This window comes from Chroicocephalus ridibundus, chromosome 2 (genome assembly GCF_963924245.1).
Source record: "Chroicocephalus ridibundus chromosome 2, bChrRid1.1, whole genome shotgun sequence".
Taxonomy (NCBI): Eukaryota; Metazoa; Chordata; class Aves; order Charadriiformes; family Laridae; genus Chroicocephalus; species Chroicocephalus ridibundus.
This window is the reverse complement of record NC_086285.1, coordinates 476,563-499,317: the sequence shown is the minus strand read 5'-3', so window position 1 is coordinate 499,317 and position 22,755 is coordinate 476,563. Positions and strand designations below refer to the sequence as shown.

General features: G+C 64.6%; 3 protein-coding genes across 3 annotated transcripts in view; all 3 read right to left on the bottom strand.

Moving 5' to 3' along the window:
• Nucleotides 1-13,692, bottom strand: part of LOC134510947 (oocyte zinc finger protein XlCOF26) — a 125,204-nt gene extending 111,512 nt beyond the window's left edge. The window contains exon 1 of the mRNA XM_063324168.1: nucleotides 13,687-13,692. The gene's annotated coding sequence lies outside the window, so the exon portion shown is untranslated. The remainder of the gene's footprint in view (nucleotides 1-13,686) is intronic.
• FASTK (Fas activated serine/threonine kinase) lies at nucleotides 69-13,843 on the bottom strand. The gene is made up of 10 exons (XM_063324146.1): nucleotides 13,719-13,843; nucleotides 12,394-13,006; nucleotides 10,102-10,572; nucleotides 9,394-9,542; nucleotides 9,005-9,221; nucleotides 8,642-8,801; nucleotides 7,877-7,968; nucleotides 6,876-7,515; nucleotides 6,459-6,573; nucleotides 69-358 (listed from the first exon to the last, which is right to left on the bottom strand). The coding sequence occupies exons 2-10, from the start codon at nucleotides 12,959-12,961 to the stop codon at nucleotides 272-274; spliced, it is 2,499 nt and encodes an 832-aa protein (XP_063180216.1). The 5' UTR covers nucleotides 12,962-13,006; nucleotides 13,719-13,843; the 3' UTR covers nucleotides 69-271.
• A 292-nt stretch (nucleotides 13,844-14,135) lies between these two features.
• Nucleotides 14,136-15,774, bottom strand: TMUB1 (transmembrane and ubiquitin like domain containing 1). Its single transcript, XM_063323837.1, has 2 exons — nucleotides 15,234-15,774; nucleotides 14,136-14,960 (listed from the first exon to the last, which is right to left on the bottom strand). The coding sequence occupies exons 1-2, from the start codon at nucleotides 15,641-15,643 to the stop codon at nucleotides 14,606-14,608; spliced, it is 765 nt and encodes a 254-aa protein (XP_063179907.1). The 5' UTR covers nucleotides 15,644-15,774; the 3' UTR covers nucleotides 14,136-14,605.
• Nucleotides 15,775-22,755: the final 6,981 nt, after the last annotated feature.

Genomic DNA, 22,755 nt, shown 5'->3' with positions numbered 1-22,755 from the left:
GGGGGGGCAGCGAGGTAACCCCCCCTCCCCAGCAGCATAGACCCAAACACCCCCCTACGCACCGGTCAAGTCACACCCCTTCCCCCCGCTAACGGCAATAAATATCTCACACTACCCCAGCCCCACATCATGGGGCAGGTGCCCACAGCCCCATATCCCCTGGCCCCCCGGGATGGGGGCGGCTCCGTCTCCCACCCCAGGGGAAGGGGGCCGGCAGCACCCGCCTGCGCCCACCCCGCTCTGCCCCCTCCCTGCCCGGGGCGTCCGTCCCTCAGAAGCGCAGCTCCCTCAGCTTCTGCCGCAGGTAGTGCTTGGCCTCCTCGATGCCACTCACCTTCTCCAGCTCCGTGTAGGGCAGCTGAAAGGGGACGGGGAGAAACCGTCAGAGCAGCTCCACCACCACCTCCACCATCACCACCTCCACCACCACCATCACCATCTCCACCATCACCACCACCACCGTCATCACCTCCACCATCACCATCTCCACCATCACCACCACCATCACCTCCACCACTACCATCACCACCACCGTCACCACCTCCACCACCATCATCACCTCCACCATCACCATCACCACGATCACCTCCACCATCATCATCACCTCCACCATCACCTCCACCATCACCACCTCCACCACCATCACCACCTCCACCACCATCACCACCTCCACCACCCCCCCCCACCAGCCCGTGGCTGCCCAGGACAGCCGTCCATGGTGTTGGTGGGAAGAACCGGGTCTCGGGACCCTTTCCGAGGGGGAGGAGGACAGTGCTGGTCCGTCCAAGGGGAGGGCGGGCTCAGGAGGAGCAGAGAAGCCCCAGCTCCACGTCCCGCTGACCCCAGCAGGGGAAGCTCATCCCAGGCAGGGCGCAGGGACAGGGACGCCTCCCGGGGGAACGAGTCCCCAGGACCTGCCCGTGCTGGCTCTGCCCTCCCAGCGCTTCACCCCGGACCTGGCTGTCCCTGGAGCCAGCTGCTGCTCCGGCGCCTGCAGAGAGCCCCGTCCCCATCCCCACCACGGCCGGGACGGGTTCGGCACACACCGGGAGGACACGCAGGGACATCACAAGCGTCACCCCAACCTTGAGCCCCAGTCGCCAACCACCGGGGAGGGATGAAGAGCGAAACCAGCCGCCCTCCCGCAGCACGGGCTGGGGGACCCCCGGGCTCCTCCACTGCCATCGGCGAGGGGCGGCAGCAGCCCCCCTCCAGCAGAAAGGGCTGCGGGAGCGAGCCGAGCCCAGGGGAGAGTTTCCCCCCCAAGAGGCCATTCTAACCCCAGGCCGCAGAGGAGCGGTGGCCGCGGGACCAGCACACCCAGAACCACCCCGCTTCGCCCAGGGCACTGGTGCGGTGTGTGGGGGGAGCGGAGACCCCACCAGGAAAGCTGGGCTGGGGTCGGTCTGTGGGGCCAAGAGGGCTCTCTGCCCCGAATAGCAAATACAGCCTGGAGCTAAACACCCCCCGCAAAGGGCCACGAGCCCCGGGCAACCCCGACCACAAGCCCTGGGCAACCGTGAGACAGACGCACCCACAGCGGTGGGAGCAGAGATGGGCCCTGTCCCTCCCCTGGGTCCTGCTCTGGGGACAACGTGGCAGGCACTTTTCTAAAAACACACAGTCTCTGAAAATGCCCGTCGACAGTTCCCGACCCAGGGCTTGTTCCCGGCAGTGACACGCGGCTCCAGCCTCCCACCGCGGCTGCGTCCATCCCCGTGCGGCGCTGGGAGCACCAACGGCCGGGGAAACGGAGCAGCCCCGCACCGCCGCAGCCGTGCGGGATCCACAGAGACGCTGAGGGGCTGGAACACCTCTGATGGAGAAAGGCTGAGGGATTTGGGGCTCTTCAGGCTGGAAAAAAGACGGCTGAGGGGGATCTTATCAACGCTGATAAATACTGAAAGGGGGGGTGTCAGGAGGACGGGGCCAGGCTCTTCTCAGTGGTGCCCAGGGACAGGACAAGGGGTCACGGGCACAAACTTGCCCATGGGAAGTTCCACCTCAACACGAGGAGGAACTTCTTTCCCCTGAGGGTGGCAGAGCCCTGGCACAGGCTGCCCAGAGAGGTGGGGGAGTCTCCGTCTCTGGAGACATCCCAACCCCGCCTGGACGCGTCCCTGTGCCACCTGCTGTGGGTGACCCTGCTCTGGCCGGGGGTGGGACGGGATGGGCTCCAGAGGTCCCTCCGAGAGCCGGTGCCTGGGACAGGGCAGGGGGAGGCTCGGTGCCGCTGGCCTGGCCCTCCACCGCTCAGGGGAACCGGGAGAGCCGAGCCCTGGAGTGGCTGCGCTCGGGAAGAGCCTGGGAGCAGGGCTGGAGCCTGGCCGCCCAAGGAGAGGTGGGTCAGGCAGCACTCCCTGCCTGGCAAGGGGTGGTCCGCTACACCAGGAGCATCCAAGGCTGCTGGGAGAGGCCCTGCCACCCCTCAGGAGCTGCAGATCGTGACACACAGGAGTTTGCCAGCCAAGGAGGAAGCCTTTTCTCACCGGCTCGTTGAGAAACGGGGCTAATAGTAGGCACCGGGAAGGGACAGGGTGGGAAAACTTGGCACAGATGACACGGGGCCTCCGCGGAAAGGCTGGATCCTGACGTGGGTGCCACACAGGGTCCAGGACCTGTTTGTGACCATCACGGATGAGCAAGTGGGACGGGGCACCCAGACGAAGCGCAGGCTGCCAGGACAGTCCCACGCAGGCCGGGGAGGAGACGGCTGCTAACCCTGCCCGGGGAGGAGGAACCGAGTCCTCCGGCCGCAGTGGGGCTGAATCCAAGGTTTCTGGCAGTTCTGGTACGGAGCCACCTCCTTCCACTGCTTCACGCTCCTTTCCTCACTGCCCAGCTCGGCGGGGTCTGCTCCGCAGGGGCCTCACCATTCCGACACTACGGAAGGATCAACAGCACGGAAAGCTCCTTCAGACAGGCTGGGAGTGAGCAGTGCCAGAGCCAGGACAGGGTTTGTGGGAACATCTGAGACCTGGCCGTTATTCAGCGCAGGATCCTGGGAAGGAGGGAGCGTGTCCTTACCTAGAAACTTCTGAGGGAGAAGGGCTGGCTGTCAATAAAAGGGAAAAGAGCCAGGGAAAAGAACATCGACCTTGGGAAGGGCTGAGACCGGCGGATCTGTGGGCAGAGCAGAGGGTCCGAGGCAGGCGACCCTGCACCGGCACTCCCCGCCCTGCCAGAAGGGTGGAAGCACCGGGCAGCTCCCACCGCAGGACAGAGACAAGGAAGGGTGCGGGTAGGAGACCCGGCGATGGCCGCTGCAGCCGCGGCGGGCAGCCCCTGCTCGCTGTGCCACGGAGGGAGCAGGCTCTTGGCAGGACGCCCCGTGCAGAGGCTCTGACAAACCCCCCCGGTACCAGACCGGCAGCCCCCAGGAGGAGCAGGGCGCTGGCACGGCCGCGCAGACATACCCAGACAGCTTAGCGGCGTGCCAGGCACGCTGGGCAGCCCAGCGCCCATCGGGCAGGCACCCGGCCACGGACGGCCGAGACAAGGCCCTAAATTAAATGTAAGGAGGGCTGAGCTGCCAGGCTCAAAGAGCTGCGAACAGGGGCACGATGCCCAGCTGGACCAAGCCTCAAGCGCATACCCCAGGAGTCAGGCTGGGGCCAAGGCCGTTTAGTGTCCTCGTTAGTGACTTGGGCGACGGGAGCGAGCGCGTCCCAGCGAGGCCGCGGACAGGAGAGAACGGGGAGGAGCGGCACACGTTCCTGGAGGAGGCTGGAGAAACGGCCCCGGGCAGGGAAGGGCCAAGTCCTGAGCCCGGGGAGGAATAACCCCGTGCACCAGGTGGAGGGAGCCGATCCTTCTCTGCCGCTCAGCACCGGTGGGACACCTCTCAGTGTCCATGCACATACTGGAGCAAGCCCAGTGCAGGGCCATAGCGATGATTACGGGACTAAAGCATGCGATACGCGAGAAGAGGTTGACAGAGCTGGAGAAGAAAAGGATCGGAACATCTTATCTACGTGTACAAATACCCGACGGGAGGTGGTAAAGACAGAGCCAGACTCTTAGCGGTGCCCAGTGACAGAGAGCAAGGCGAGGGCACTAACCTAAACTACTGGAAATCCCATTTAAACTTCAGAAAAAGCTAAGCGCACACATCCCAAACGCAGGACAAACCTCTGTTCATGTGAGGGTAAAGCAGCACCGGCCTTGAGCCTGGAAGAGGTTACCCAGACAGCACCCCACCTCCGAGACATTCCCCACTCGACTGGACGCGGCACCAGCAGCCTGCCCTGCGTGAGCCGGGGCCGGTCTCCAGGGGCCCTGCCAACCCCAGCTACCCTGCCATTCCGTAACGGCGTCAGAAGAGGAGGAAATAAACCTCAAACGAGAAGAGCGAGAACAACCACCGAGCTGTGAAGCAGCTTCAACTCAGGAGGAAGCTGAACCGCCTGGGGTTTGTCATCTTAAAAGGGTGGCCAAAGGGAAGAGACCTCTGGAACCACAAGCAGAGGAGGTGGTAACCGCAGAGCTGCTCTTCACTCCCTGCCGGCACCGGCCCCGCGGCGGCTGACCAGGCAGCAGGTGTAATGCAAACAGAACGCGCTGCAGGTACCACTGCCTGGAGCTTGCTGGCACCGACCACTGCACGCGTGGGAGAAAGAACAGGCTCAAAGAGGAATAAAACGCTCACGGAGAAGAGGTCCATGGCGCGGTTAAACACGGCTGCCCAGACACACGCTGCGGGGCAGGAGCGCTCGGACTATCCGTGCCATACGTTATCCACTCCCTGCGCGTTTCCTAACGATCTGCTGCTGTCTGCTGCCGGAGGGGAGAGAGGGGCTGGGACCGGAGCGCCTGCTCTCAGGCACCCAAAGGAGCCAACGGCACTGGCGGCTGCACGGCCACGGGGCACGCTGGGCCGAGGGAGGGAAGAGCTCCTGCAGCCGCGCTCATGCGGGTCCTGACACCCAACGGCACGCTGCCGATGGAGCACTGGAGCCTGCGCACACTGGGAGCAGGAGAACGCTTTCGCTTATCCGCACCCCTGCCCGTGCCGCCTCGCGCCTCAGAGACCCGCTGGGCTGCTGCTCTGCGGGTTCAGCCTCCCGCAGCAGGGGCGCAGACCCCAGTGGTAACCTGGGCCAGAGCCAGCGGGGGTGAGGGCTATACGGGAGCCCGGCGAGGGTGAGGGCTATGGGAGCCGGTTAGAGACAGGACACGGACCCCCCAGCTGGGCCAAGCACAGGGTGAGCTCAGTCCCCGGCCGCGGCGAGTGCACTGGGCACAGGGCAGGGGCGGCTCTCAGACAGGGTGGCACAAGGCCGGGAGCGGAGGCAGCTGTGCCCTCAGCCGAGGGCATCCCCGAGCCCAGACACGCGGCCAGAGCTGGCGGCGGGCGCTGGGGAGCCCTCCTCCGTGTGACAGCGCTGCTCAGCCCCACCGCTGGTGGGGGACGCGGCCGGCCCCGGGCAGCCCATCCCGAGCTCCGGCAGGAGGGAGACCCGGGGTGCACGGCGCAGAAGAGCCGGTCCTGCCCCTCTGCTCTGCCCTTCGGGATCTCCAAGGAAATACCACAGCTCAGTCACAGGACCGCCGAAGCTATGCGTAAACAAAGGGCTTCTGGACTATGTACGTTGCAAATTATGAAATTAGGAGGAGCTTCGTGTTGGCACGCTGGGCTGCCAGCAGCAGGGGAGGTAAGAAGCTTTAAGAAATGGTTATGGGACTGCTTGGTAGATCTACGACTGTAATTCAGGTGACCCCTCAAGTGGAGAAGTAAACAGGGATAAGAGGCCTGCATTTCTGAGTTGTTTTCCTCAGGAAGATCTATCCTCCAGCTAAAAATCACCGCACAAATAGTCTTGTAGAAGCCGCACACCTTAAAACAACATCCAAAGTTTCCAAAAAATCCTGAAGACAATTGCGGAGGCGGCGGTGAAGCCTCCAGGGCTCCTCCGTTCGCAGCTCTCGCCACAGACCAGCCAGAGGCTGCAACCAAAGAGGCCAGGGCTCCGGAACAGGCACCGACGGGAGGTTCACCGGGCCTGGCCTCCACCCGCAGCGGCCAGAGGCACACGGCAGCACCGACAGCCAGCACCGCAGCGTGGGGTATCAGGCCGAGCTATGTCTCCCCTTGATTTTCCACCCCGAGCCCCACGCAACTACCGACACGTCTGCCGGGCCCAGGCCAGCGCGGGGGTCCGCTCTGTAGGAGGGATTCCCGCAGGACCGGCTCGCAGAGGGGCCGACCCCTCGCCCGTGCTTCCCCCCAGGGCACGGGGCTGGTACCAGCCACCAGCCGTCCGGAAAAAACTCTTGGGGTGGGGGAGGGCAGAAAGGAGCCGTGAGGATGAGTCAGTGCTTCCTCTCCGAGCAGCAAGTGTGGAAGGACGGCTCCGGTCGGGAGTGTTTACAGCGGGGATGCCAGCTCTCCAGCCCGCCCGGCTCGCTGCCCGCGGGGAGGAGGGGAAGGGAAGGGCGCAGCCCCCCCAGCAGCTTACCTGAACCAGACAGTAGCCCAGCAGTCGCAAGTGCCTGTCCCTCATGGCTCGCGAGCCCACCAGTATGTCGGAGTTCTGGCAGTAGTGCCATTTGTCGTTGACCGACAGCACCACCCTGCAAGGGACACAGCGGGGCAGGAGGGCAGCGTTACCCCCCGACACAGACCCCGCGGGTGGGACGTCACCCCTGCCTGGTCCCCCAGCACCCTCCACCTCCCCGAGCCCAGCTGGTGGCAGGGGCAGCCGTACCGGGACAGGACGGCGGGGACAGGGCTCTGCCACCGGGCACCTGACTGGGTGGGGGGGGAACTGGGGACGATGGCCGGGGGGGCAGGAGCTGGAGCCAGTGTCAGTGCAGGCCCGGGGCGGCCATCCTGCCGAAATGGAGTGGGGACAGGGACCCTCTCTGCTCCGTACCTCTGAATCTCTTCGGCTCCCTGCGGCCCATCGCCGGGCCCTCGCTTGGGGCTGGGCCGGCACGGAGAGGGCGGGGGGCAGGCATCCTCGCCAGGCGGTGGGCTCCTCTCCTCCGTCTCCTCCTGGGCCTGCTCCCCCTGGAAGCAGTTGTGATCGTGGCCGGGGCAGCCGGCGGCGGCCTCCTCCTCCTCCTCCTCCAGAATCTTGCTGATGGGGAACTGGAAGAGGGTGGCTGCGGAGGTGCCCCGGGGGGAGCAGTCGGGGGTGCCGGCCGGCTGCGCGGAGAGGCACTCGGAAGGGCTGCTTAACGTGGAGCTGCCCTGGCTCTCCAGGGAAGATTCTTTGCTCAGGCCGCAGTAATAGTCCGAGGGGGGCTGGTAGCAGGGGCCCCCCGGGGCAGGGCACAGCGTGGGCAGGAACCGCCCGGCCAGGTTGTTCTCCCGGGCGCCCGGGGGGCTGCTCGGCGTCTCTGGAGCGAACGGGGCAAAGTCCTGCAAGTCCGAGGTGAGGGCCAGGACGCTCGAGCGCAAGGAGATGGCGGCAGAGGACGTTGTAGTGTGGGCAGAAGGAGCCTTGGAAGCTGCAGGGACACGGGAGAGAGGCAGCACGGTGCCCGAGCGGTTAATCCACAGCAGGAAGTCTGCGGAGAGAGAACACGGATCAGCACCGGGCTGGAGACCCCCCTGCTGATGGGACATGAGCTCGGGGAGCCCGTGTACCCCAGGGTGGCAGACTGTGCCCAGCAGGCGGGAGTGCAGAGGGCCCCCCGCGCTGCACTGGCCCAGCTGAGCCCCCCTGCGGCGGGGGCAGCTCAGGGAGTGCCGGGGGAAGGCAGCGTCATGGGGAAGGGGGCGACAAAGCAGCCGATTCTAGTTCTTCCCTGAATAACCCCCCACCCTCGGGCCTCCCCCCAGCACCCAGGCAGCCGCAGGGCTTCTGCTGCACCCACAGCCCCCCCAGTCCCAACGGGCAGCCCCCTCCCCGGAGCCCTGCCCGGCTACCTGTGCAGTATCCCGGGGGCAGCACCTCGTCCTGCCGATAGCACTCCTCTCCCACCAGCTGCCGCAGGGCCTCAGCCACCAGCCCCTTGTAACTGCGGGGACAAAGAAGAGTCAGGGACATGGCAGGGAGGGCCCCCAGCCTGCCCCCTCGGGCACTGCCCACCCACGCTCTCCCTCCGAGCACATCTGCACAGAGACGTGAAAGCCCCTGGGAGCAAGAAATATGGAGAGCCTTGAGCTTTGGGCTCTGCTGTTTGGGGCAAGGAGGGGACACGCTTCAGCTCATTCAGTGGAAAAGCTCCCTCCCGATATCGCGGCACCAACAGCACGTTATTCTTCACCGAAGGGGTTGTCAAGCACTGGAACAGGCTGCCCAGGGAAGTGGTTGAGTCACCACCCCTGGAGGCATTTAGGAGACGTGCAAGCGTGGCGCTGAGTGACACAGAGTAGTGGTGGACTTGGCAGCGTCAGGTTTACGGTCGGACTCGATGCCCTTAAAGGCCTTGTCCAGCCTAAACGGCTCTAGGATTCTGTACTGCTCCCCTACAGGCTTCGGAGCTCACTCACGGGCCTTTACCCCGGCACCATCCTCAGCTGGGATCCTGCCAGAACAAGGTCACCCACGCGTGTCCCAGACCACAACGCCTGCCCACTTGCAGGGGACAGGCAGTGGGGTGCCCGGCGGAGGCCACGGCGCCCCCAGCCACGCTCTCCCCCCGGGGGCTGCCCTCCCATCCCCTCCCCAGCCCGCCGCCCGCCGCTGACCTGTACTTTCTGTTGGCCTCGTCGGCCGTCAGGGCGTGCTCGAACATGAGGACGCGGTAGCGCGGGTCGAGGCGCGGGCCGCTGTAATCGCGGAACTCCAGCTCCACCGCCGCGTCCAGCAGCGAGAGGTAGCGGCGCACAATCAGCGCGTAGGGGCTGCCTGCGGGGAGAGGAGGGCTGGGTAGACCCCCGCAGGACCCCCTCCTCCCCCAGCCACGCTCCCGAGGGGACTGACCACCAGCAGGGTGCTCCTGGGCAGGGGGGTGTGTGTGTGTGTCTGTTCTGCCCAACGGTTTCAAAACCCACCTCCACCCCAGTCCCAGCTTTAACGGTTGTATTTACCCCAGAAAAGGCCTGACATACTCATAACATTGGTGATGAAGGCTGGGGAGAAGACTTGGTGCAGGACGGTCTGGGGGAAGTGGCTAAGCTGAAACATGGACATGAGGATGTTGACGGTGGCCAGGGGTGAGCTGCCAGCTTTCTGCTCCAGGATGGCCTCCAGCTTGGGGAAGAGCTCGCTGTGGTTGGATGGGCGGTAATTCATGCGGCTGAAGGGAAACACCAGCTTCTGGATCACCTGCAGGCAGGAGGAGAGGCAGTCGGGCCGGGCCAGGATCGGGGCACATCCCCGCCGGTCCCCAGTGAGATGCCCCATCCTGGTGGCAGAGAAGGGACCTGGTTTCCCCCAGTGCCGGGGCAGCCCCAGGGCCAGCCCCAGGCTTCCCCCGCAGACGGGGGCAGACACTCACCTTGCTGTCGAGCTGCTCCCCGCGCTTCAGGAGGAAGTTTGCGATGGTATCGAGCAGCCGTGGCTCACGCAGCCGGTGCCGGGCCACGTACTTTGCAATGAGGGCCATGGTGTAGGGGGTAAGGTTCTCCGCCTTCCTGGGGAGCCACTCTGCACAGAGCAAACCACAGCGGGGCACCCGTCAGAGAGGCCTGGCTCTGTCCCAACTGCAGCTCTCCAGAAGCCACTACAGCCTGGGCAGGAAAGGCAGCGCAGGCAGGTGGGGGATGACAAGACCCGGGTAGCAGAGCCATCTCTCCTGAAACCCAGGCGGCTTCCAAAAACCATCAAGTTACGAGGCTTGTGAGAAGCTGGGGCAGATTCCCATCCCGTGCAGCCAGAAGGCACGGCTGGAACGTGCACAGAATGGGGGCCCTTCTGTACAACCCCCGCCGAAGCCAACCCGGAGGTGAGGCAGGCTCACAGCCCCTGGGAGCACTCGGCTGGGAAGCCAGCAACAGGGCGGCCGTAACGCAGAGCGCCTCCTGCTCCAGCCCCACCGCTGCAGGCCCTGGTGCTCAGCAAGGCCCCAGCTGGTGCCGTCACAAACCCAGATGTCCTCTGGGGCCAAGAAAGGAGGCTCCAAGGCTGCCGAGTGCAGGGACAGAGCCCAGCGCACCCCGCACCGTGGGCAAGGCTGGGACCCTGCCCGGGCAGACCCTGCCCTCACCTGCCATACTGCGGATGAATCGCTCTTGGCGGTTCTCGTAGAAGAGCTGAGAGCTGAAGATGGCCTCCAGGGCCTTGTTGTTCGCCTCCTGGGCGCACAGAGCCAGCATCTCGTCCAAGAGGGCCAGCTCGTGCTCCCGCATGGCACTCACTTGCCCCAGCGTGTGCCTGACGAGGCGCAGGATCTTGCGGTTGTTGATGAGCTGCTGGTCGGAGGCCGGGTGTCCCTGCAGCGCCTGTGCCCGCAGCCGGTAGTAGGAGAGGAGCAGGAAGAGGGTCTGGGGGTGCCGCTCCTTCTCCAGGTGCCGCTCCAAACTGCTGAGGCACGACTCGACCAGGGGGTGGGGGCTGGACGGGTGCAGCCTCATCACGCTGCTGAAGACCATGGAGACGTCCTTCTGGTTGAAGCGGCCCAGGCGGCTCCGGGATTCGTCCTCCAGCACTCGCACCAGCGGCGATTCCCCAGGCAAACCTGCGACAGGGAAAGGATTAGGGACGCCCGGACCCCACCTCGTGTCTTCTCTAGGCCCGACCATCCTCCTAAACTCAGGCACGAGACCACAGCCGGAGAAGGACGGGTTTGCCGTGTCGGTGATCAAACCAAAGGTGAGAAAGGGAACGAGGAGCGGTTTGGCAAAGCCTGACCAGAACATCAGGGCATCCGCACCACGGAAAAGTTGGATTATTCCCACCCACTCAACCAAAGTCCTTTAGTTCATCCGCAAAAGCAAGGCTTATTTCTTAAGTCTCAAACTCCTTAAAGATAAATAATACACCTCAAAAAGTACTTGAAAGAAAAGTTTTGGTTGGAAAACAAATAAGACATCAACACATGACCAAAATAAAACCTGCCCCTGTACGACAGGAATTAATCCCTTCACATTTCTGCCCTGCTCCCATTTTCTAGTTTAGCTTTAGTCTTTCAAACTCGGCTCCTGAGGAAAACACTTTCCTCCAACTCGGGACCTATTATTCAACCACGCAAAGACAAGGGGCCAGGCGCACAGCACGGTTACGAAAAAAGGCAAAGGCCATCCTTCGCGTGTCAGGAGCGATATTTTCAGGAGATGCATGAAGCATTATGCACTGTATGAGGCCCTGGTAGCCCACTGCTCTCCTAAGCCAGCTGACGAGACTTCAATTTTCAAAAGGGCTTTAAAGCAACTAAGGCAGCATGGGGTGAGTTACTGCGTTTTATCATTAATCAAAAATCAGTCAGAAGGTGGAAAGTGAAGAATTAGTCTGAGCAGTTGCTTTGTTCCTGAAAAAAGGCCTCAAAAAGGCGGGTTAGCACTTTTATTAATGAGCGGGTAAGCGTGGTGAGCAGGGAAGGGCGACTGACGGAGAACAAAGTGTGGGTCAAAACCAGAGCCGGCCGGGGGGAGCCCAGCTGAGGGGAGAGGCGCCTGGCAGCCCAGAGTTCAGTGTCAACAAACACCAGGCGCCGCAAGACAGAGCGGGGAAGAGCAGGAACTTCTTCCCTCCCCTCTTCAGGGGGATCTAGAGTTACTGCATCAACCCACGGCCGGCACCGGGCGTCTCCGTACGCGGCTCAGCCGAGGTCTCAGCCCAGCGTGCAGCTGCGGTGGGGAAGAAGAAAGCAAACAGGATGGCAGGAGCCGTGCGTGTGGGACAGGGGAGTGCAGGGCTGGGGGGAGGCAGGGAGGGCAGCCACCGGGCGTCATCCCCTCCCTCGCAGAGGCAGAAACCGCAGGGCCCCGGCCCAGCGATGGGGGAACCCCCAGGGACAGGGCCCGCCCAGAGGCTGCTGCTGCGCAGGAATCCAAACCAGCCTGAACCTTTTCTCCTGAATATCAAACACACGGGGCTCGTGGCTGGCAACGGGTGCAGCCAAGCCCTCGCCTCTCACGCCTTGACGCTCAGATGTTTGCTGGTTTTCAGGGATTGGGACAAAACTCAAGGAGCGGTGTATCCCGATCCCACTAGGCAGCGCTGGCCACCGTTTGGGCTGCCCGTTGGGCCAACGTGCCAGAACTGCAGGCAGCCAAGCCCCCCCGAGCAGGCAGCCCGCCTGACTCCCTTCCTGCTGCGTACCCCAGCAGTGCCGCCGCCTCCTCCTCCGAAGGGCATGGCTCCCTCTGCCGCAAAGCCACAATCACACGTAAATCCACACACAAGCCCAGACACCAGTTCTGATACACCCTTCCTTCTTCCGCGGCAGCCAGACCGGCAAGCTCTCCTTTCAGCTCACAAACCCAAGCGCCGGCCCGTGTCCCGCTGCCCTGCCCGCCTCCCCCGCCTGCTGCGGGCACCGGCAGCCCGGGACACTCACCCAGCGCGGCAGCGGCGTACAGGCAGTTGACAATGCTGAAGTTATCGAACTTGGAGCAGCCGCTGATGATGGCCTGACAGAGAGTCTGAAACTCTGGCTGCTCCAGCATCTGGCCGGGCCCGCGGCTCTCCCCGTTCACCGTGGCCTGGCCCTGCTGCTGCTGCAAGAGCTGGCCCAGCTTGTGCAGGGCGATGGGGTAGTGGCTGGCAGACACCTTGCTGGGGTTCTGCGTGACCCACCGCAACACTTCCCCCACGCTGCGCGAGCGCTCTATCAGACGCTTCATTGTGAAGAAGGTGTCATAACTCATCTTCTCGTGGATGAAGTTCCAGCTCTTCCTCTTGCCATGGCCTCGAGTCCTGTAGGCGTCCGGGGGAAAGGTGTGCAGCAGCCCATGGCCGTAGGGGTCCAGGGGGAGCAGCACAGCCCGCCCCTTCGCCTTGCCTGCACAGTAGCAGGCGGGATACATCCCGGCCCCGCTCCGGTCACCAGCAGCCAGGCCCTGCAGGACGCCAGGCCGCACGCTCTCCCGGGTCAGAGCACGGAGCCATGGCAGCAGGCGCAGCATGGCGAGGGCAGGGCGGCTCGAGAGGCTTTGGAGAACCGGGAGACCCTGGGGACGAGAGCGGGGGTGAGTGGGGCGACGAGCTCGTGCCTCTGGGACAGCTGGAGCCAGCGAGGGACGCACAGAGCCCAGGCTGGGACCCCCCCAGTGCCGGAGTACCAGCCCCGCACAGGCCCTGTTCTGGAGTCTCCCTGCGCACGGAGATCCCCTCCGGCACAGGGACCCCCGCCCTGTGCTCCCCCGGCCCCCACAAGCCCCGTTGTCCCGGGATCCCCGACCCGCACAGGGCCCCCCCCACCGATGTCCCCTGGCCCACCCCCCTCTCCCCCCTCCCGGGGCCCCGGCTTGATCAGATCCCCGTGTGGTACCGGGGTCCTCGGGCCGCCCCAACCTCCGCCTCCCTCGGTACCAGCACCCCCCATCTTCCCCTCCCCCTGTACCGGCACTCCCGGGCCGCCCCGATCTTCTCCTCCCCGGTACCGGGACCCCTGGGCGGCACCGAGCGCTCCTCCCCCGGTACCGGCACTCCCGGGCCGCCCCGATCTTCTCCTCCCCCGGTACCGGGACCCCCGGGCGGCCCCGATCTTCTCCTCCTCGGTACCGGCACGCCGGGCCGGGCCGCACTGGGCCCGCGCCCCCCGGCTCACCCAGGCCCCATCCCCGCGGTCCCTCATCCCCACCCCTCCCTCCGGCCTAGACAGGCCCCGCGGTGCCCGGCCCGCTCCCCCCGCGTCCCGGCCGTCCCCCGTCCCGGCCCTACATGGCGCTGGCGGCCGCGCTGGGACCCGCCGCCGCCCCGGCCGCTCAGCGCCGCCCGGACACCGCGTCCGCCATCTTCCCGGCAGCCCCGCCGGGCCGAGGCCGCGGCCACGCCCCCCGCGCGGCTCACACTTCCGGGGGCGGGGCCGGGCGCTGCAGCGGCGTGCGTAACGCCGTATGCAAATAGCCGCTCCCCGTCCGCCAATGAGCGAGTGCCTCGCCAAGGGGCGGGGCGGCTCTGCCGGCGCAGGCGCGCTGCCGCCCTGCGGAACGCGTGGCCCGAGTAGGCCCCGCCCCCGCGTCCCACCCACCGTTGCGCGGCCCCGCCCCCTGCCCGGAGCCCCTCCCACCTCCCGATGCCCCGCCCCCTGCCCGGAGCCCCGCCCCTCCCGTACCCTCCGGCGCAGCGGAGCCGGGAGGCCGCGGCCGTTCACAGTCCTTTAATCGTCACAGAGCGGGGGGAGCGCAGCCCCCCAACCGGCACCGGCCCCCCCACCCACCGCGGGGTGGCAGCCCCAGCCCCGGGGCAGCACAGGCCCCGTCCCGGGCAGGGCACGGGCAGCCCAGGCAGGAGCTCTGGTGCATGGAGCTGGCTGTGGGGCATGGCAGCGGTGGGTGGACACTCCGTGCAGGGCCGGGGGGGCACCAGGGGGGCACTGGGACCCCCCCCGAGGTAGCACAGCACTGGCTGCAGTCCCGGTGGCAGCGCTGCCTGGCCCGGGAGCCCCGGGACACAGCGGCGGGCAGGCTGTCTGTCTCCTGCCCGGACACCCGCTCGCTCGGGCACACAGCCCCAGGGGGGGCACAGTCTGCGGGTGCACCGGGCAGACGGCACCCGGGACTGAGTCCGTTCTGCGCTTGGCGGCTCCGTCCGGGGCGCGGGCTGTGCTATCTGCGGTACATGGTGAAGGCCACGAAGCTGAAGAGGAGCGTGAGGCCGGCCAGGAAGGTGGTGGCGGTGGCGGTGAAGACGTGCCGGTACTGCAGCTGGAAGTACCAGAGGACGGCCAGCATCAGGACGAAGAGCGGCAGGACAAGGCTGCCCACATCGAGGGCGGCGTGCGCGGGGTCGGCAGAGGCGCGGGGGCCGGCGGGCGCTGGGGCCGAGCTGTGCGGGGAGATGTGGCAGTGCAGGACGCTGTTGTGGGCGAGGTGGAGGGCAGCCAGGCTCTGGGTGTCATCGCGCAGCAACTGGCCCTGGTAGATCAGCCGCACTTGCTGCTCCTGTCCGGGGAAATAGGCCCTTGGGAGGAGGACAGAGAGGGAGACATCACACTGCAGGCCAGGACACCGTCCCCTCCATTCACCCCCCAGGAGCAGGCCACCAACGCTCCCCCTGACCACCCTGTGCCCCTACTTTGCCACCAGTGGCCCCCGACATGACCAGCAGTGAAGGTGTCTGCCACGACAGCCCTGCAGAGACTGGCACAGCGCTCCAGGGAAGGAAAGGAGCTGCCAGAGAGGTTCGGGAACCCCCTTGGCAGCCGGGGGAGAAGTGGCCTGCCCCATCCCTCACCTCTTCAGGGCCCCGACGGTGTCACCAGGGTGCACCCGGGCCAGGCGCTCCGTGTCGTTGAGGAACTTCAACCGCAGCACCATGGTGGGCTCGGCGGAGCCGCCGTCCCCCTCACCGAGAGGGCTCTGCGGGGGTGCGGGGCCGGCCCGGGGCCGCAGCCCCGCCGCCAGCCCCCCGGCCCCATCGGGGGCCGCTCCGTCCGCCGCTGCCGCCGCCGCTGCGGGGGCCTTTTGCTCGGCGGGGGTCGGTGCGGCGCTCGGGCCCTCCTCGGGCAGCGGGGCGGCGGCGCGGGGCGGCGCGGTGGGCTCGGGGGCGCGGGTGGAGGCCCAGGCCAGCCCCAGCACCACGGCAACCAGCAACAAGGCGAAGAGCACGGTCACCTCATCGCCTACGCCCTCGATCAGCGCCATGGCGGCGAAGGCGACCACCGGCTAACGACCTGCGGCCATAGAGCGGCGACCTCAACCCGCCGGGACGCGGGCGACCGGAGCCGCCGCCGGTCCGGGCCCCTCACCTGCCGCCATCGCGCCGCTTCCGCCTCGCCGCAAGGCATGCTGGGAGCTGTAGTCCTGCTCCGAGCATGCGCGGAGTACCCTGGCGCGATGCACGCCGGGAGTTGTAGTCCAGTTCACGCCCAGGGGCATGCCGAGCTCCGTGAGCGGGACTACAACTCCCGGCGTGCACCGCGCCAGGCCCCGCCATTATGGGCCCCAGCTTGGCGCAGCCTGAGGGGATGTGGTGCTCCGGGGCGGCTGGAGAATGGCGGCAGCTGGGCGTGCGCTGGAAGGGAGGCGTTTGGGTGTTGGTATTAACGCCGTGGTGCTCACTCCCAGTCAGCCGCTGCGCACCGGCACCCCTGTGTGCCTTTTTTTCTGAGGGGCTGCTCTCCAGCTGCTCCTTTTCCAGTTTATGGGATGACCTTGGAAACTGTTGGAGTGGGCCTGGAGGAGGCCCCGGAGATGCTGGGAGGGCTGGAGCCCCTCTGCTGTGGGGACAGGCTGGGAGAGCTGGGGGGGTTCAGCCTGGAGAAGAGAAGGCTCCGGGGAGACCTTCCAGCCCCTTCCAGTCCCTCAAGGGGCTCCAGGAAAGCTGGGGAGGGACTCTGGAGCAGGGAGGGGAGCCATGGGACGAGGGGGAAGGGTTTTCCACTGACAGAGGGGAGACTGAGATGAGATGTGAGGCAGAAATTGTTGGCTGTGAGGGGGGTGAGCCCCTGGCCCAGGTTGCCCAGAGAAGCTGTGGCTGCCCCATCCCTGGAGGGGTTCAAGGCCAGGTTGGACGGGGCTTGGAGCAACCTGATTGAGTTGAAGATGTCCCTGCACGGGGCAGGGGGATGGACTAAATGGCCTTTAAAGGTCCCTTCCCACCCAAACCGTTCTGTGATGGCTCTATGAAACCCTCCAGATGAAATATCTTGGGCAACTGAAGGACCATAAAGTCATCAGTTCTGCCTTTTATAATTTAATCAATATCCTGTTCGTTGCTCTGTATATAGAAAAATGGTGAGGGATCTGGAGCAGGAGTCTTGTGAGGGGCGGCTGAGGGAGCTGGGGGGGTTCAGCCTGGAGAAAAGGGGGCTGAGGGGAGACCTTCTCGCTCTCCACAGCTCCCTGAAAGGAGCGGGTAGCCAGGGGGGGCTGGGCCCTTCTCCTAAGGAACAGGTGATGGGACAAAGGGAAACGGCCGCAAGTTGTGCCAGGGGAGGTTTAGGATGGATGTTACGAAAAATTTCTTCACTGAAAGGGTTATGAAGCATTGGAAGAGGCCGCCCAGGGAAAGGGTGGAATCACCATCCCTGGAGGGATTTAAAAGACAGGTAGAGGTGGGGCTGGGGGCCGTGGGTTAGTGGTGAGCTTGGCGATGGTTAACAGTTGGACTCAAAGATCTGAAAGGTCCCTTCCAACCTCGACGATCCTGATTCTAAAACGCGGCGGTCAGTCGGCAAAGGACAGCGAATTCGGCAGGCAGAGCCCGTCGCTGGGAGAGCCGTGCTCCCGTGCTCCCGGGCAGACGAGGTCTCTGGCAGGGAGGAAGGGGATTGCCCAGCCCAGAGGTAACAGGGAATGGGAGAAGCTTCTGACAAAAGTGGCGGAGTTGCGGTGATCCTCTGGGGGACTGTGATTCCCCAGATGCGTTGAAACCTACCTGCAGGCTTCCTGAAGAAGGAAAGTTTGAAAGACAGATGAGAAAATTGGTGTGGAGTAGTTTTTGTCTCCAGCGTAGGTTTGATATTCAAAGACATTTCAAATAATTTATCCTAAAATCTCTCTTGACCGAGCTAGTGTCTGGTATTAAACCTTAATGGTGGGGACTCGGCTTTTCTGTGTTCCTGAAAATCATTCAATAATTGCGAATGTAAAGTTACTGAACAGAAAATTGGTTCTGTTTTACCTCAAACCAGGACAGGCCAAAAATGCTTTGACCAAAGTTCCCGTATGTTTAGGGGAAAAGACTTGTGTCGTCAAAACGAGATAGTGGGGGAGGCTCATGGAAGGGGAAAACCTACGGCGCGCAGAAAGGAACGAAGCTGACGGGAGATCCTTGGATGGCGATATCCCCTTTCCCCAGGGCATCACCTCCCGGGATCCATGGCTTTGATGGCACAAGACATCTCCTGTCATAAAATCGGGAGGAATCCGCTAACGGCAGCGCGAGCGGCAGCATCCTTCCTGCTGAGGTGGAGCAGAGGGAGAGCGGCTGTGATTCCGAGGGGCTGGGGGGCTCCAGGAATTCATTGCTTCCCCTCCCAAGCTCCTGTGTCCCAGGTGCCTCCGTGTCGGGAGGAGCGGCTGGTTCCTGGGGTGCTGGGCCGCCTCCTCCAGCCCCGCGTGAAGCCCGGCTTCAGGCCAGCGACCGGGAGCCCCGGCGTTGGGCCCAAGGGGGCGATTCTCTCCCCGGCCTCCTTCATCCTGATCTGCATTCTTCATCGCTGCTCTCGGCTTATCGTTGGACTGCAGCGATGCAGATTGATGAGATGTGCGATACGGGAGCTCGAGGCTCCAGGCAGCGCAATTGTCATGTTAGCGTTAGCAGGAGGCATGGCAAACATAAAATTTATTTTCCGTGCGCAGCTGTCTCGCAGAACTCAAGAGCAGAACTCGTCCTGCGATCACAGGGAGCACAGTCTTTAATGACCTGCAAATAGCACCGAGAGAGCTGAAAAGTGGGGCTGCCAAACAGAGCTCTCGCACGCACAGCAGAATTTAAAAATAGGCTGCTGCTGGCGTTCTCGCTTCCCCGCCGTTCCTGGAAGCCCACGGGGAGGACGGCTCTCCGGCAGAGGAGACGCAGTCCCCTGACGTAACTTGCCTCGGCATCGACGCCGCAGAGCGGAAAGTTGCGGATTCAGTCATTTTACGCCAGAGTGTCCCCGGTCGATCGTTGCCTGCATCTTTTCCAGCCCCGGGGCTGCGGTGGGTGCTGACTCCTCTCTCCTCTCCCCGGAGCACCGTGGCGGGGGCACCGGGCAGACCCCCTCCTTGCCCGTGGTGCTGCCATCCCGGCAGGAGGCCCTTTGGCTCAGCATCCTCAGCGCCTCCAGCGCAGCTCGGCGCCTGTGGGAGTGGAGACGCGGGAGAGACGAACGCCTCCGCAGATGGAAATGCTCCTCAGCAGCTCCCAGCAGCAGCGAGAGGTGTCAGCCCCAGTCAAAGACGTGGGGAAGGCGGTTGGGCCAGAAACAAGAGCTGGGGGGTGGGAGTGCGGGGACCGGGGGTGCTGAGCTGCAGCGTCACGAGGCGAGGATGAGCTCTGCGTTTACAAAGAGCCACAGGGAACCCGGCCACCCTGTCCCCGTCAGCACCGAGGGGTCTGCGGCAAGGCCCTGAGAAGCCACCCCCGCACCCCGTAGCCCGGTGGCACAGCACTGTCCCTCGCGGGGGAGGGACACGGAGGGTCCTCCTGAGGGGCTGGAGGGGCTGGGCAGGGGGTCCCGGCAGCAGGGCTGGCAGCACCCCCGGGTGCAGAGGCTGCCGGGGAGCAGGTCGTGCTGCTCCATCTGCCCGGGGCACGGGGCTGAGGGGAGTCAGGGAGGTGACGGAGGCAAGAAGGTGGTGGGGAAGGGCTGCCCCTTCCCTGGGTCACCAAGAACGCGCTGGGCAAAGCCAGGGTCTCTGCCTGGGGGTGTCCCGTGGACACTCACAAGGGGTGAGGCTGGGGCCCGGTGGCCACAGAGGGGACCTCGGTGCTGGCCAGAGACCAGCCTGGAGGGAGGGAGGGGGCCGGGCACGGAGCTGGTCGGAGAGGGAGGCTGGCCTGGGTGTCGCCACCCAAGTGATAACAGCCATTCCCCGATTTTCTGTCCCCCGATGTTTTTCAGAGCTGCTGCTCCCACCCGCCTGCCCGCAGTACCCGGCGCTGGGACGAGGCAGCGCTGCGGACCTGCCCGGCCACGCTCGCCGTGGTCATTGAGTGGCCCAGGACCCGCAGCGGCCACAGAGCCCGTCTGTCCTCAGTCACTGGTGACCGCAGCCGACACGTGGGGTCACCGCTCCAGTGACAGAAAAGGGACAGAGAGCAGTTAGCCCAGACGTGAGGGAGGACAGGGATGGGGATGTGCGCTCGCAGCAGGGGGAAGTCGGGCCCGCGTTACTCCGAGCTGAAGAAATCACTAAAGAAAAGGCCAGGCTTCGAGGACAGCAGAGCACCCGCTGAGGAAGACAAGAAAAAACACAGCAAAGAATCGAAATGTATTATTAGCTGCTAGAAAATTATTTATATAAGCTGCAGGTAGCAGAGGGGGATGACCGCGGGTTCTTCTTGGGGACAAACAAGCCCTGGATGCCGGAGCTCGGAGGCGTTTCTGACGATCCGTTATGGGGGACATGGGTTCACCAAACCAGCCCAGGGCCGTTCTGCCTGGCGAGAGCAGGGGGGTCCTGGGGACCCCCTCTCGCCTCCTGGAGACCCCCTCTCGCCTCCTGGAGACCCCCTCTCGCCTCCTGGGGACCCCCTCTCGCCTCCCCGCCGGCACAGGGCCAGCAGCCGGGGAGCAGAGCCCCAGGAGCTGGAGCTGGGCTCCCTTCCCGGCCCTGGGGAGCTGCGGGACGGCCCGTGCTGGGTGCTCTGCCAGCTGAACAGTGTTAACGTTCCTCGTGGGAAGGAGAATCTGCCCGTCGGTCAGCGGTGCTGGCGGTGTCCCCTCTCGGTGGGATTTGGTGACTGGGCTGTGTGACTGGCAGAGCTGGTGACGCTGGCAGGGCTTTGCTAACCCGACACACCTATAGGACAAGGAACCAAGGTTTACTTGCCCCTTGGCTACGGGACACCAGCAGCAGAAAAACAAATGGGGATCTTTTCCTCGTGTGCAATAACCTTCAAATACCACCTGCGGTTCCCGTCCTGCAGGCGCGGGGCGAGGCTGGACCTACGCAGGGACTGCTGGAGTGGGAGCCCGAGGCCAGACAGGCAACACAACACGAGGCTTAAACACGGTCTGAAGAGGAAAAAGATAACAGCAAATAACGATGATAAAAATCTCATAATCTTGGCAGTGCCATTTAATACTTTCCAAAGTTATGCCCTTTACTTTGGGATTCCGTGGCAGAGTTTTGAGGACAAAGTTTTTAGCCTGAGTGAGAGCTGGCAGGACTCTACGGAGTGGGCTGTGTGTCACCGAGGAAGGGACAGTGAACGGGGAGCGGGAGAAGGGACAGTGAACGGGGAGCGGGAGAAGGGACAGTGAACGGGGAGCGGGAGAAGGGACAGTGAACGCGGAGCGGGAGAAGGACAGTGAACGCGGAGCGGGAGAAGGGGCAGTGAACGCGGAGCGGGAGAAGGGGCAGTGAACGCGGAGCGGGAGAAGGGACAGTGAACGGGGAGCGGGAGAAGGGACGGTGAACGGGGAGCGGGAGAAGGGACGGTGAACGGGGAGCGGGAGAAGGGGCGGTGAATGGGGAGCGGGAGAAGGGGCGGTGAATGGGGAGCGGGAGAAGGGACGGTGAATGGGGAGCGGGAGAAGGGGCGGTGAACGGGGAGCGGGAGAAGGGACGGTGAACGGGGAGCGGGAGAAGGGACGGTGAATGGGGAGCGGGAGAAGGGACGGTGAATGGGGAGCGGGAGAAGGGACGGTGAATGGGGAGCGGGAGAAGGACAGTGAATGGGGAGCGGGAGAAGGACAGTGAACGGGGAGCGGGAGAAGGGACGGTGAACGGGGAGCGGGAGAAGGGACGGTGAATGGGGAGCGGGAGAAGGGACGGTGAACGGGGAGCGGGAGAAGGGGCAGTGAACGGGGAGCGGGAGAAGGGGCAGTGAATGGGGAGCGGGAGAAGGGGCAGTGAATGGGGAGCGGGAGAAGGGACGGTGAATGGGGAGCGGGAGAAGGGACGGTGAATGGGGAGCGGGAGAAGGGACGGTGAATGGGGAGCGGGAGAAGGGACGGTGAATGGGGAGCGGGAGAAGGGGCAGTGAACGGGGAGCGGGAGAAGGGGCAGTGAACGGGGAGCGGGAGAAGGGGAAGTGAATGGGGAGCGGGAGAAGGGGCAGTGAATGGGGAGCGGGAGAAGGACAGTGAACGGGGAGCGGGAGAAGGACAGTGAACGGGGAGCGGGAGAAGGGGCAGTGAATGGGGAGCGGGAGAAGGACAGTGAATGGGGAGCGGGAGAAGGACAGTGAACGGGGAGCGGGAGAAGGGACGGTGAATGGGGAGCGGGAGAAGGGACGGTGAATGGGGAGCGGGAGAAGGGGCAGTGAATGGGGAGCGGGAGAAGGGACAGTGAACGGGGAGCGGGAGAAGGACAGTGAACGGGGAGCGGGAGAAGGGGCAGTGAATGGGGAGCGGGAGAAGGACAGTGAACGGGGAGCGGGAGAAGGGGCAGTGAATGGGGAGCGGGAGAAGGGGCAGTGAATGGGGAGCGGGAGAAGGGGCAGTGAACGGGGAGCGGGAGAAGGACAGTGAATGGGGAGCGGGAGAAGGGACGGTGAATGGGGAGCGGGAGAAGGACAGTGAACGGGGAGCGGGAGAAGGGGCAGTGAATGGGGAGCGGGAGAAGGACAGTGAATGGGGAGCGGGAGAAGGGACAGTGAACGGGGAGCGGGAGAAGGACAGTGAACGGGGAGCGGGAGAAGGGGCAGTGAATGGGGAGCGGGAGAAGGGGCAGTGAATGGGGAGTGGGAGAAGGGGCAGTGAACGGGGAGCGGGAGAAGGACAGTGAACGGGGAGCGGGAGAAGGGGCAGTGAACGGGGAGCGGGAGAAGGGGCGGTGAACGGGGAGCGGGAGAAGGGACGGTGAACGGGGAGCAGGAGCTGCTGGAGAAGCGGGCGCTGGGAGAGGGAGAGCGATGCGGAGTGAGTCATGTCCCCGCACACAGCGTTTGGAAGAGTCTCTGGGAGCTGGAAGGTGGGAAGAAATGAGTTGAGCTTGGCGCACACGCCGGGGGGAGTGAAAGGAAGGATTTAGCAGCCGCGGTTCGGGTAAAGGCCCGGGTCAAGGCTGCAGCTTCGGGGACCCGCGGGAGGCGAGGCCGAGGCAGCCTCCAGGGCCGGGGCAGAGGCTGCTGCAAAGGTGGAGGAGAAGATCCCAGG